At 54.5% G+C, this 13,947-nt stretch overlaps 1 protein-coding gene across 1 annotated transcript in view; it reads right to left on the reverse strand.

Moving 5' to 3' along the window:
* TMEM255B (transmembrane protein 255B) overlaps positions 1–13,947 on the reverse strand; it is a gene marked incomplete at its 5' end in the record, with an annotated part of 41,387 nt that continues 27,440 nt past the window's right edge. Inside the window, 5 exons of the mRNA XM_081084650.1 lie at positions 1–739; positions 4,729–4,872; positions 7,370–7,529; positions 9,026–9,111; positions 12,267–12,347. Of these exons, the coding sequence (XP_080940776.1) occupies positions 572–739; positions 4,729–4,872; positions 7,370–7,529; positions 9,026–9,111; positions 12,267–12,347 (639 nt within the window). The 3' untranslated portion in view covers positions 1–571. The remainder of the gene's footprint in view (positions 740–4,728; positions 4,873–7,369; positions 7,530–9,025; positions 9,112–12,266; positions 12,348–13,947) is intronic.

A 13,947-nucleotide genomic window follows, 5' to 3' on the forward strand; every position in this document is an offset into this window, starting at 1 on the left:
GGCCCTGGAAACAGCGCTTTATATTTGAGCCAGAGAATCTTGTCGTTTGAGCAAATAAATGCAGGAGAACGCAGTCCTGGAGTGGAGACTGTGCCCCCTCTGGGGGACCCACATAAATAAATAAACACTCAACACGTTTCCTTTGAAATGATCCTCACACATGGATGCCCCAGGATCATGTACTCTTTGTAAGATAATAGTAGTAATAACTACCTAGTTAAGAGGAGATGGAAATGTGTAGGGAAATGGGACTCAGCTTTATGTAAGCGGTGACAGATACCAGAGCACGGAGGCTCCAGGTAGAACTTTTAGTGCTATTTGGCATCTGGTTTACACGCTGGGCGAGGCGACCAGGCAGAGGTGCCACCCGGGCCTGGGTCACCTGGGTCACCTGGGGCTCTGTCCTCACCACTGGTCCTGGCCTCTCCTTGACCCGGGGAGGGAAGGAGGACAGAGACTTCGGAAACGTTCTCCTGATGTCTCTAGGAGGTTGGCCACAGAAGCAGGCATGGTGGAGGCTGCTTTTTAAAAAAACAAACCAAAAAGAAGTTCTTTTTCAATCTCCCCCCTGTCATGGTGCGTAGGGGGGAGGCTTCTCCCCGGGGAGGAAAGGGGCTGGAGCATAGAGAGGCGGGGCGTTGGGCGGGAGCCCGAAGCTGGAGCTGGACTGGGACGGAGGCTGCGTGTCCTCAGACAGAGAGAGGTCAGTGGAGGACGAGGCTGGGAAGCTGCTGGACGGCTGCAATGGAACAGAAAAGGCTTCCTCAGTCCATGGAGAGGGCCAGCCGCATGCAGTTCGCGTGGAGCACCCCTCAAAGAGCCCACCTGGGGCTCGGGCTCCCCCAGACCCAGGGTTGCCCGCCTAACCGAGGCCCTTGGGGTGGGAACACTCTCTGACCAGAGTGAGTTTTCAGGGAGGCCAGGGGGAGGCCCGGCCCTGCCCAGCAGGGGCCTCCTTTCCACAAAGTCCGCTCCTGCCATCGCCTGTGGAAACACCCAGCTGTGGAATTCCTCAGACTTCCCAGCCCTCACGCCTGCTGTGCGGGAGTCTCATTTTTCAAGGGCAAACATGTCCAAGGAGAAGGCTGCCCAGCTCTTTTGGGGACCCCTGGGTTCACCAACATGTCACACTTTACGGAAAAAACCCAAGAGCTCAGCATTTGTCACCGAGTGTGATGATTAATTTTATGTGACAACTTGGCCAGGCCTCAGTGCCCAGATGTTTGGTCGAACACCTGTCTGGAAGTGGCTGTGACGGCATTTTGAGGTTGACATTGAAATCAGTAGACTGAGTAAAGCAGGTCACTCTCCATGATGTCGGTGAGCCTCATCCAATCAGTTGAAGGCCTTAAGAGAACAAGACTGAGGTTTCTGGGGAAGAGGGAATTCTCCCAGGAGACTGACCTTGGGCTCGAAACTGCAACATTCATTCTTTCCTGGGTCTCCAGCCTGCCGTCCTGCCCTGCCCAGGACACCTTGCTCTGTCCCTGTCTCTCTATTTCTCTGTCTCAATGTCTAATCTACATCTATGTCTACATATATGTGCATCCATCCATCCTATTGGTTCTCTGGAGAACCCTGACGTAGACTCAAGTAGAAGTGATTGAGAAGAAAAATGTTTTTTCAGTTTTTCTCCATCTGCCAACAAACCTGTTACACTTTATTCTTTTTCAAGTTCTAAGAGTTGAAAATGCCTACTTAAAACCAATCTTTAAACAAATAAAGCACACAGGCCCTGCTGTGCAATGCCACAGGGTGAGTGTAGGGCCCTGGTCTCCTGGCGGTGCTGTAATTCCTTTGCTCTCTGCCCGCCAAGTGCCTCGGGACCCACGAGAGGCCGACCTGTTTGCCTTGCCCTTCCCTGGATACTTCTCCACGAAGGAAGTCCAGGAGCCCCAGACCTCAGGATCTGAAAGGAGGATTTCCTCACAAGCTGTCCCTGAAGCCAAGAATGTCACCTTGCTCAGGATCTGACAGCCCAGGGCCCCTGCCCACCTTTGTTTCTTTATTTCTCTCAAACTCACTCTGACCACAGGGACAAAGAAAACCTCTAGAGAACGTTCTCTGGGGTCTGCTGGGAGCTCCCAGATCCCACCATGTATGTGTCCAGCTCTTCACTGGAAATGAGCACCTGGGAGAACCACAGCATAAACCACCCAGGCCATAGAGCAAATCACCAGGAACCATGGAGTAAACACCCTGAACCACAGAGTAAACTACCACAAACCACAGACTTAACCACCATGAACCACAGAGTAAAACACCATGAACCACAGAGTAAACCACCACAAACCACAGACTAAAACACCACAAACCAAGGAGTAAACCACCACAAACCACAGACTTAATTAATCACCACAAACCACGGAGTAAAACACCATAAGCCATGGAATGAACCACCACAAACCACAGAGTAAACCACCACAAACCACAGGGTAAACCACCACAAACCACAGAGTAAACCACCACAAACCACAGAGTAAACCACCACAAACCACGGAGTAAAAAACCATAAACCATGGAATGAACCACCATGAACCACGGAGTAAAACACCACAAGCCACAGAGTAAACCACCATGAACCACAGAGTAAACCACCATGAACCACAGAGTAAACCACCACAAACCACAGACTAAAACACCATAAACCATGGAATGAACCACCATGAACTGTGGAGTAAACCACCAGTAACTATAGAGTAAACTACACCGACAGACAGGGCTGGATCAGGGGAGTGGACAAGAAATCCTTTGATCACGGGGTGTGAGCGAAATCTCTCCCTGTGTCCTTGTTCACAAGACTCATCAACACCAACCCCTTCCCTGACTTTCCTGACCAATCAACTCCTAGGAGCAAGGAAGGTGGGTTCTCTTCAAAATAAATTTTTTGGCCAACTGCTCAAATCAGCCGCCGGCAGCTGTCTCGCCCCTGCTGCTGTGCAGGAGCATTTTGCTGCTGAGGACGCCCAGGGTCCCCTCCCTCTCGGCTGTCAGCAGAAACAGGAGCTTCAGTTCTGTTGTTTTTCTGCTATGGAAACACAGGAACCTCATTGATTTGTCCTCTCCTCAAAATCCAATTATTGACCTATATGTAATTATACTCCTACATGTGCTGGCGATAATAGCTGATTAGGCCAACGGGATGAGAGCCCAGGCCTCCCCCGGGAGGGTGAAGAGGGGGCATCTGCTGCTTGTGAAGAGCCAGAGGCCCCCGAAGGAGGGAATATGACACTGAAGTCAAGCAGACCCACTCACCAGCACCGGGATTTAGGGATGGAAGACCATCCGCCACATCCTGCACTCCTGCAAGGAGCACGTCTCCTGAGGGAACACAGCAAGAGCAGGACACCACCCAGCACCCCGAAGTCAGGCTCCAGGCTTACCAAGAGCCCTGGCTGCTGCCCAACCCCAAGGACCACTGAAGCATCCGGCAGCTGACACATGAAGATATATGACTTCGTTGCAAAGGATCAGATCTGAGCCCCCCACAGCACCCCTCCCGCCCAAGCACAGAAACACAACTCCACGTGCATGTTAATATTGTAAACTTCCTAGCACTTGCTGCTGGCGTTGTTAGTAGTACAGGCAAAAGAATAAAAAGCCCATCTGGTTGCCCCACCCCGAAATGGAAGCCTAGGTAAGTTGTGTGGACCAGTGGTTCTCATCTTTGACCCCCTGAGGACACTGGGCAACTTCTGGATACATTTTTGGTTGTCACAACAGGGGTGTACTGACAGCTGGTGGGTGGAGGCCAGGGATGCTGCTCAACATCCTATCGTGCACAGGGCAGCGTCACCCCTCAGAGCTCTCTGGCCCCAACGTCAGTAGTGCCACGGTTGAGGTCTGGAGTACATAAGGCAACAGATTATTAGGGTCTATTTCAACCAGAAGCTTCCTAGCTTATAAAGAAGGAAAAGCCGAAACCACAAATGGAAAGAGAAGGACAAAGCAGATGCCGCTCTACAAACAAGGTCTCACCCGCACCAAGTGCCCCACAACAACTCCAAGGCCAAGAGCAGTATTTTAGGGTGAATCTATGACATCGCCGTTGCTGTGGGCAGTGTGGTTGGACATTGGCAAATTCAGATGGCTCCATCTAAATAACTGTGCTCTGCTGACGGGGCCCAGGCATGTGGTGGTATGTCCCCAGCCGCTCTGGCCCTGAAATCGCAGTGACCTTTTGTCGATTGAGAAAGGTTAGCCCTGGCCAGTGTGGCTCAGTTGGGTGTTGTCCCATTCCACCAAAAGGTCACCAGTTCCATTCCCAGTCAGGGCAGATGCCCAGGTTGCAGGCTCGATTCCCAGTAAAAGGCGTACAAGAGGCAGCTGATCTATGTTTCTCTCTTTCTCTCTGTCTAAAACCAATAAAAACATATTTTTAAAAAAAGAAAGAAAGAAAAGGTTAGAGTCCTGAAGGACACCAACAATTGGTCACCATGATGACCATGTGGAGCAAAGGATGTCCAAACTGCCAAGTTTGGCTGTGAAACAAACGTCCCTGTGAGAGGCTGTGTGTGGAGTGACCGCCACATCACCCCTCGGATAATCCCCACCCCTTTCCCAGTCCATGCCTGCTCCGCCACAACATCATCTACATGAGGAGAGGGGAAGCCCTGGGTCTTCCTTCAACCCAAGCCCCCCTGCATGCCCCATCTGACCAGCGCTGTCCTGCATGACTGCTGCCCATGATTGAGCACCGCGGCTTCAGGCAGGTGATGCTCAGCCTACCTGGAGAGGCAGAGGGTAGGACGAGCAGGTGGGGAGGGTCGCCGGTGCCAGGCAGAAACCGGAGTAGGCCAGGATCTGCTGGGCAGGGTTGTAGAGGATCTGAGGTGGAGCAGAGGGTCTGTAGGCCAGCTGGGACAGAGGGACCTGCCACAGAGAATGGAGATGCATCAGCCAGCCCCCCAAAGCCTGGCACCTTCAGCCTTGAGCAGTCTCTCCAGGGAGCCCCATGTTCAAGTCATCCAGGAAGGTGAGGTCCTATCAGATCTGCCAGGGGGAGATGTCTCGAGTCCTCAGATCAAAATCTCTCAGATCGGAACTAAACACCTGAAAAGCGGGACTTACTTTTGCTTTTTATTTTTTTAAATTGTCCCAGAGACCCACTAAGATTCCAGGTTAGGCCCAGGCCCTCTGGTGCTGTTTTGATAAAGCACAAAAACCCCTGGTCCCTCCCCTGCAGGTGACGCAGTGTTACACTACCTCCCATGCAGCTTCGGCCATAGCGGGGGGACTGGCTTCCATGCTCAGACGTGGTCCTACTGGGCTTGCTTCCCTCATGTGCCAGCCCCGGGGACACAGCCCAGGGGTTTCTGGGCTGGCACAGCAGGAGCTGGGCCCCACAGAGGGCAGGGGGCGAGGGGAGCATCCTGGTCAGAGGAAACAGCTGCAGCCAGAGCCCTGGGAGCTTGGGCTGAGCAGGGGTGATGGAGGTTGAAGGTCAAGGTTCACAGATGATCTCATGGGCTGAAAAGGAACCCTCCTGGCCTTGCTCAGCAATTTTTGCCATTTGGAGTTTAGGAAGGACAGGGCAGGGCCGGGGGTTCTCCCATGAGGGAGCTAAACATTTTGGCATGGGCAGCTTCACTCTGTCTGCAGGAGGCACTGGGAGGCCCGGCCCACCTTTGGCCCTGACTGCCTGCATCTGTCTGGTCTTGCCCTGGCCTCCTGTCTACCTTTCTGTGTGGGTGACCTCAAGGAGCCCCAGCTGGGCCAACAGGACTGCCCACCTCATTTCTCAGTACATACACCTGAGGCTCAGTGCAGACCCTTCCCCACCAGACAGGGTTTAAATGACTGTAAGTGTTGTCACCGCCCAGGCACCGCCTCAGGAGCCCCGCTGCAGACCCCAGACTCCCCCTGCCCCGCCTGCTGGGCAAAGGGACTTACTCTGCACCAGTGTGACGCGCATGTGTGACCTGCATATGAAGCCCTCGTACGCTGAGAGGGCACACACAGCTTTGGGCTGGTTCATGAAGGGCCTTCGTGCCTTAAAATAATTTTAAATTGTAAGATCCATTAAACTTATAAGAGTATTACTCAGTGGATGTAGAATGTTAAGGAATCATGCTTTTTGCTTCTCACAGCACACCAGAGCTTTGAGTTGGAGAAAGAAAATTGTCCAGAGCAGAGTTTAGACACAATGCTGAGGTCTGGTGGGAAAGAGTGGAGCATCGGTACATTCCCAATAGAGCTATACTGAGGGTTTTCTCAGAGGGCGCCCTGTGGGACCCTCCGCAGACCCCAGGCACCCTGGGAGAGCTGTGGCACCCACTGGAGACTTTGCTGAAGGCATGGTGACCAGCGACTTTCATCCTTGAGGCTGCTTGTCTTTTTCATGAGTGTAAAGAATCTTATGACCACAGCCAGAGCTTGGAGAGGCCGTCTGCCCCGCTCCAGGGTGGCAGCCAGGAGGAGGGTTTGGGTCCTAGGGGACACCAGGATGTCCCGTGTTAGCTCAGATTTTATCTAGAGAAACAAAACCTTTTAGAAAATCACAGATCTTGGGAGGGCTCCAGGCTCAGTTACTAAAAATGGTCAATGACCAAAGTCTCCAGAATAGCTGGGTAGCAAGAGACTCGGGAAGAGCTTTAGCTGCGGGACAGGTGCCTTGCCTGCAGGCGCTTTCACACTGGCCTTAGAGTTAACACTGGGTCATGGTGGATGGCTCCTCTCTCTGAGATGTTATGTGCCTGCCTCGGGGTTTGCAACTGGGGACTCTGAGGGGCTGCCCTTCACCTGCGGCACCTCTAGGATGAAGGGAGGGTTGTTGCAGGTGAGAATTTCTAGTTTGGAACAAAGAGGTGCCAGGGGGAGAGGGCTGGAGAAGGGGGGTCCTGCAGCCCAGCCCCTGGCAGGGCTATTTGCCTGTGAAAAGGGAACCATGCTGAGGGGAGGCTCAGCCAGAGCAGCCTTCACAGTGAGGCCCTGCAGTCACGGCCCCTTCCTGGCGCTCCGGCACCCGCTAAGCACCCACTCTCCCTAGTTCTTGCATCAGAATCACCTATGAGTTCGGGAGAGTGCAGACCCCAGGACCACCCGCCCCTCCAGATCTACCAAATCGGAGGCTCTGGTGATTGCACACGCAGTCGGGTGAGAGGTGGTGGAGACAGACACATCTAAGCGTCAAGCTCAGGTTCTTCCTCAGAGGGTGGAGGCGAGTGCTGGGACAGACTCTGCTTCCAGAAACGACCGGCAAAGGCTGGCTGTCATTAAAATGTATGGCGGGTGGTGTTCATGAGCCTCAGTTTCCCCATTTGTGAGGGGGGATCACGAGGCCTGCCTTGTGTGCCTGAGAGAACGTGGGCCCCGAAGCCCTGGTCCGTCCCGAGTGCTGTCGCTGCCCAGCCCGGGCGGCACCACTCACCATGTCCTTGAAGGCCCCCAGGACCGCGGCTGTGACGATGCCCAGGAACAGGCCCAGGACGTTGAGCACTGTCGAGGCCCAGAGCAGCCGGTAGAGGTGGAGCACATCCTGACAGCCGCTCACGCCCACGAACTCGTAGTAGGTGGGAGAGTACTCGGTGCTGCACACGGGGAGGAGACAACAGTGTCACCTGTGCCTGCGAGGAGAGGACCTGCCAGGTGACAGCCGGGCTGGGAGGATGCAGGGCTGGGCCAGGTGAACTGAATCCAGACCGGCTGTGGTCTTTGCTCTCAAAGGCCCCGAGGGCCACACTGGTCATGCCAGAGAGAGGCACCAGCCCAATGGCACCCTGAGGCCAAGGCAGCAAGGCTGTCCCCACCCAGGGAAGGAGCCCCAGGCTCTGAGCAGAGAGGATGGCACCATCACCTTGCCCACTCCCCAAACACAGGCCCTGCACAGGGAGAATGCAGGCCCCAGCGCCCCACCAATGGGGCCCCAACTGAGTCAGCCTTCAGCAAGCAGCCGAGTTGGTGGAGGTTTCATCCTGACCCCCACAGCATGGCTGAGAGGAGCCTGCATCCTGGCCACAGGAGGCTGCTGGGGGCAGTCACCGTGACCCACACACATGCTGCTCCTCCATTTCATCTTGGAAATAGCGTGGACCCTTTTCTCAGGGAAGGGGGTGCAGCTTAAACCCCTGGGATTTCCAACAATTCAGGGGGGACTACCCCAGGAGCAAGCATTAAAATTCCCACTGGCTTTAAGGTAAGTGTTCAAGCTGTTAATACAAATGTAGAAGACAATCAGGGGAGGATTTCAGTTCCAGCTTGGAACTCGCACTGAGTCCCATCAACAAGGAAAAAGCCGAATAGCCGGGAAAATCAACAACTCGTATTGGGTCCTAAGAGGGGAGGATGCAGGACACACGGCTGCTCCCAGATTGGAGATGCAGACAGGTGGATACAGGAACCCCGCTCCGCGGAGACACACGCAGGAGCGGAAACGCCTGGGCCCCAGGGGCCGGGGTAGAAAGTGGACCTGTAATGGTGAGCTGCTATGACTTAAGTCAGCATTAAAACCTGTGGGGAACCAGTCATGGGGACCACACATGCTGTGAGATTCACCTTCAGGAGCTCAACCTGGTCCCACACTAAACACTCAGAAAAATGCTCTTGGGCTTCCAGCAGGGGGAGGGAAAGGGACAGCTCTGAAACAGCCAGAGCTGCTTTCGCCTCAACAAGGCCTGGCCTCGGGGACACTGGTACCCAGGGCCTAACCTGCTGGAGTGTTATCAAGGGGAATACCCAGCTCCAGCCCTGTTTAGCCATCTGTCCCAGCTGTGTGTGTGTGGGGGGGGGGGGGGGCGTACTAAGAAAGGCTGGTGAATTCCACAGGCCAGAGGCACAGGCTCACTACAGAGACATGATCATGGGCTTATAGAACACTTCCCCTCCCCACACCTCACCACATCACTGAGCCTCGGTTTCCTCATCTGTGAAATGGAGCTAACTCCCTTCCCTCACATAAAGACTACAGGTGATGGTGTAGGTGCAGTGTCCAAGGACAGGGAAGAGGGGAGGAGGGAAGCATGAGAAGAGGGGCTGCCTCCCCTCCTCCCATGAGGCACCCCCCGCCCCCACTCCCTGCTGGACTCACCTTTGGCAGTTGTAGAGGTCACAGCAATAGCAGGTGTTGCTCTTCACCTTCAGCTGGCACTTGCCATTGAGGGAGTGACAGGTGACCTGCAAGCAGAAAGGCCTTGCCGGGTCTCAGAGACCTGACCCCTGTGTGCCCGCTCATTCTCTCCCCAGGGTGAGCAGGGCTGCACCCTGGTCAATCAGGCAGTTCTCCCTCCTGAGCCCACATTTCTTGGCCTCCCCCTTCATCGCCCTATTCCAGGTGCTTCGGGGTTGGGGCGTGACAGGACTCTGCCCTGCAGGAGGAGTTAGAGGACCAGGCTCAGTCACACAGGGTGTCCAGGCGGACAAGGATTGATAGACAAGGAAAGGAAGAGGGTTCTGAGCACCATGCCTCCAGGCAGATTCCTGCAGGTAAAGATCCCTCCAGGCAGGGGTTCCTGCAGGTGGGGGAACCTCCAGGTAGGGTGAACCTCCTCCAGGTGAGACCCCTCCAGGGAGGACCCTTCCTGACAACACAGAGAACAACTCCCAGCAGCCTGTTCTCACCAAGCCACCGGCTGCCTAACCCACACAGAGGCCTCCCCCTCAGGCTACAAATGTTTGGAGGACATTTGATTTTTTTTAAAAAAAAAGCAAGATTAGGGAAAAACACATGCCTTCCTCCTTCCCCCAGTGCTATTCAATGTGGGGGCCTGAGACATGCCACCCACAGTTCGGAGGTAAGCAGGGCAGAGACCACTGACTTCAGAAAGAAGACAGTGACATTTGGGGGGAAAGAGCTTCGAAGGGAGGAGGATCGTACACCGAGTGACGGAAGGAGGTTTGAGCAAACTCTCCCAGCTCTTTCTGCAGGAGTTGACGTGGCTCTGAGGGGCAGAGACCTGGGCACACCATGCCCTAGAGGTCCTCAGAGCCTCTCCGGGGCCCCAGTGGGTCGGCAAGCTCAAGCAACCTTTTGGGCACATGGCCTTCCTTTCCGAGTTCTGTGGTTAACTTCTGGAAACCACCCAAGCTGGCAATGGGGCGCTCCAGAGCTCTTGAGAAGCGTTGCAGAAAGATTAATCTGGAAATGGCTTGGGAAACAGTCCCGATGGGGAGGAGACCAGACACCGGCCAGGGAGCCATGGAAGTAGCACCAGCGTGACTCAGACCCGGAAGGAGACTGGGGCCGGGAGGCGTGACAGGTCACACTGGAGGACTGGAAAGACAACAGTCCCGAGCAGGCACAGGGCACGGGGAAGGAGGGGGCAAGGGCAAGGTGCGGCTCTGAGCCCAGCAAACAGCTCGTGGGAAGGTCAGAGCCCCGGCATGGGGAGTTGGAGGTCAAAAGGCCTGAGCCTAACCTTAGGTGCCCCCTCTTGGGAGGTGTGACCTCCTAGGAAGTGTGGAGAGCAATAGCAGGGGACAGTGGCTTAGACCAGGGTCAGCCACTACGGGCCTGGAGCCAAGCCCAGTCCACCCACTAGATCAGCGGTTCTCAGCCTGTGGGTTGAGACCCCTTTGGCGGTCGAACAACCCTTTCACAGGGGTCGCCTAAGACCGTCCTGCATATCAGATATTTACATGACGATTCATAACAGTAGCAACATTACAATTATGAAGTAGCAACGAAAATAATTTTATGGTCGGGTCACAACATGAGAAACTGTATTTAAAGGGACAGAAGGTCAAGAACCACCTCACTAGATCGTGGCTGCATCGCCGTGGCTGCTCCCACAGGGCAGCGGAGAGACAGAGCTGAGTAGCTGTGACAGAGTAGCTGACTTTTAAATCCTAAAATACTACTGACCTTTTATGGAGAATGTTGCTGGCCCCTTGTTTGAACTATGTAGGGCAGCTTCTTCCCCATTATCTTCAGGGAGCTTTTATTTTTTTTTTTAATATATATATTTTTATTGATTGCAGAGAAGAAGGGAGAGGGAGAGAGTGATAGAAACATCAATGATGAGAGAGAATCATTGATTGGCTGCCTCCTGCACGCCCCCACTGGGGATCAAGCCCATAAAACGGGCATGTGCCCCGACCGGGAATGGAACCATAACCTCCTGGCTCACTGGTTGATGTTCAACCACTGAGCAACACCATCTGGGCCTCGGGAAGCTTTTAAATCCCCAGGTCCACTAAACCTCCCCCCTAGGATGAGACCCTGGGCCGAGTCCTATGGGCAGGGGTTCTAGAAGCCCTGGTGGAGGGGTGGAGCTGCGGCAGCCCCACACATGGGCTGGTCGTCAAAAGGTCTGACACCCTGGTCAGGAGGGGGCCATGCTCCTCCATGATCCCAGGAGCAGAGGGTAACAGTTGACCTTGAACTGGACTGAACACCTGAGTAGAAGGAAGGGAAGAGCAGCGCCAGGGCCTTTGGAGGGCAGGGGCACACATGGAGGGCCTGGGGAGCCCATGACCACTCTGAACAGGACAGGTCCCCAAGGCTCCCTCCGGCCAGGAGAAAGGCCACACATGCCAGGACCAGCCTTTGGAGGAGAACTGTGCCACCTGCTTGGAGAGGGCAACAGGGAGCCTCAGGCCAGCAGCAGGGACCTGGCCACTGGCTACTCAGGGCCTCATGCTACAGCATCCAGGATGCACCTTCTCCTCCCATGGTTCTCGGAGCACCTCAACCACCCTGCAGGATGTTAACCGTGCTGTTTGCCTCCGGTGTTCTCCTGCTTCTCCTGCTTCTCCTGGCTACTCTGAGTCTTCTTTGACATTTGTATGCAGTTTGAGAGCCCGTGTTGAGTTAAACCAGCAAATCTGCGCAGAGCTGGAGTGACACAGCCAGATGAAGGGAGCTGAGTGCCCTCCTGGGTCTGAGAGAGGACGGCATGCCATGGGGCACTTTGCTACACCTGGCATTTCATGCGGCTAGAAATAGAAATGAAATCACCCTGCAGATGTCCTTGGCCCGGGGATCGTGGAGGAGTTTCTTGGCCAACGCAAATGTAGTGCACTAGCTTTTTATTGCAGCGATTAAGTCAATGAAAGGCTCATCAGATAGGCCACAGCGAACTGGACTAGTGAATTGTAGGACTGTTGTGTGTCAAAGACAACAAGTCGGCAGCTGTGATTCCAGAATAAATACAATACATTAAGATGTCAAAGCTAGCGCAAAACAAAGTCTCACCCTGGCACAGAGGGCAGACGTGACAGGGAGAACTGTAAGAACCCAGACATTCGGATTTTAACTAGGGACGCAGGCACGGTGGGATCCGCGGATGAGCAGAGTGAAGCCAGGCACATCAGCCAGTGCTCCTGCTTACCTCCGTCTGGTAGACGTCGGGCAAGTATCCCACCCCACTGGAGTAGAACTGGCATCTTCCCGTGGTGAGGGGTCTTGTCTCCTAGAGACAAACACACAACGGGATTCAGAGTTTCCTCTCTAAACCGGGAGTGGCTGGAGGCAGTTTCAGACCTGTCTGCCGTTTCCAGGCCCCTCTAAAGGAGAGACGCCAACGCCGACTAACAGCCTGCCATGCAGAACACCTAGCAGGAAATGCCACACCTTGTTCCAGAGCAGCCGGCTCCTGCATCCCGGAGGCAGGTGAGTAGAAGGCCCCAGGGGAGCAGGCACCCTGTCCCTGCAGGCTCGGCTGACACATGTCTCATCAGTCAGCACAGGGCAGCTGACGGGAGGGGTTGCAGGACTTTCTGAGGTGCCCTCCTACAACTCTCAGCAGGTTGACCCCTTGGCTCCTATCTCTTTCTTGGAAAGCAAAACATATTTTTCCACTAGGAAGGGAGCAAGATGAATTTCAGACTAATTTATTCATCCAGCCAATCACCCACCCACCCACCCAACCATCCGCCTAATCATTTAATCATTCAATTATCTATGCATCCATCCATCTATCCTCCATCTACCTATTCTTTAGCAATCCAAGCATACATCCACCTGTCACCCTACGTAAGTATTCATCCATGTGTGGAATGTAGAAGGTGGTGGAAAGGGCTTTGGAGAGAAACCTGGTGCGGCTGCCATACCAGGTCGGTTATACCTCAGAAGTACCCTCTGCCAGGGGCCCCCTGCCTGATTCCACTCCTCCCTTCACTTCCTGGTATCGTCCCAGCCAGGCTCTTTCATCTGCAGCTCCAGCTCAGTGTCTGTCCTAGGGAGTCAGGCCGGTGCCTGCACAGTCCATGTGGCTGCATCATGTGCAGGCGACAAGCTTCGGGTTCTGGTGGATGACCCTGTGGACAGGCGTTCTCCTTCGTGCCTGTAATCACGGGGAAATGCCCCTCCGGACTGGACGGTGATGCCTGGCTGAAAGGGTCCTTGTTCATGAATCACCAAAAGTCACCCTCACGCCTTCCTGGTCTAAAAGTCCAGTCCAGCTCAAGAGCTGACTGCCAGGTCTCAGAGAGCTCTTCCCATTAGCTCTGTCTCAGTCAGCTCGGGCTGCTAGAACAAATACACAGGTGGGATGGCCTAACAGCACACACGTATTCCTCACACTTCTGAAGGCTGGAAGTCCGAGATCAGAGTGCCAGTGCGGTTGGGTGCCATCAGTCACTGACGATGCCCCAAAGTAGCCACTAACACACTCTGGGGCGACCACAACGTTGCTCTGCGAAAGGCAGGTCCTCCCTGAACTGGCACAGGAGGCCCAGTGGTGGCCACAAACTCCACTGTTTCCCGTTTCTCCTGCAATGACCTGCGAACCCCAGGAGTCCACAGCCCAGCAGGCCTGACTGGGTGGAAACAGACAGGTGGGCTCATTCCTGACAGATCTGCCAGGGCTCACGTTCCACTTCACCAGCTGCCCGGCCAGTTTGGTACACGGGAGCCTGGATTTTTATCTAGCGGTATTTAGACCTCGCCTGCAATGATGAAGGGCTTCAAAATATCCTATTCCTCCATGAAACAAGGTGGGGCTGAGGGGCGCACACCTCCGTCCTCACTCCTGCCGTGCTGGACGGAGGAGATCCTTCCACCTGGGAAAC

Source organism: Myotis nattereri (genome assembly GCF_964212035.1).
Source record: "Myotis nattereri genome assembly, chromosome: 2".
Classification (NCBI taxonomy): Eukaryota; Metazoa; Chordata; class Mammalia; order Chiroptera; family Vespertilionidae; genus Myotis; species Myotis nattereri.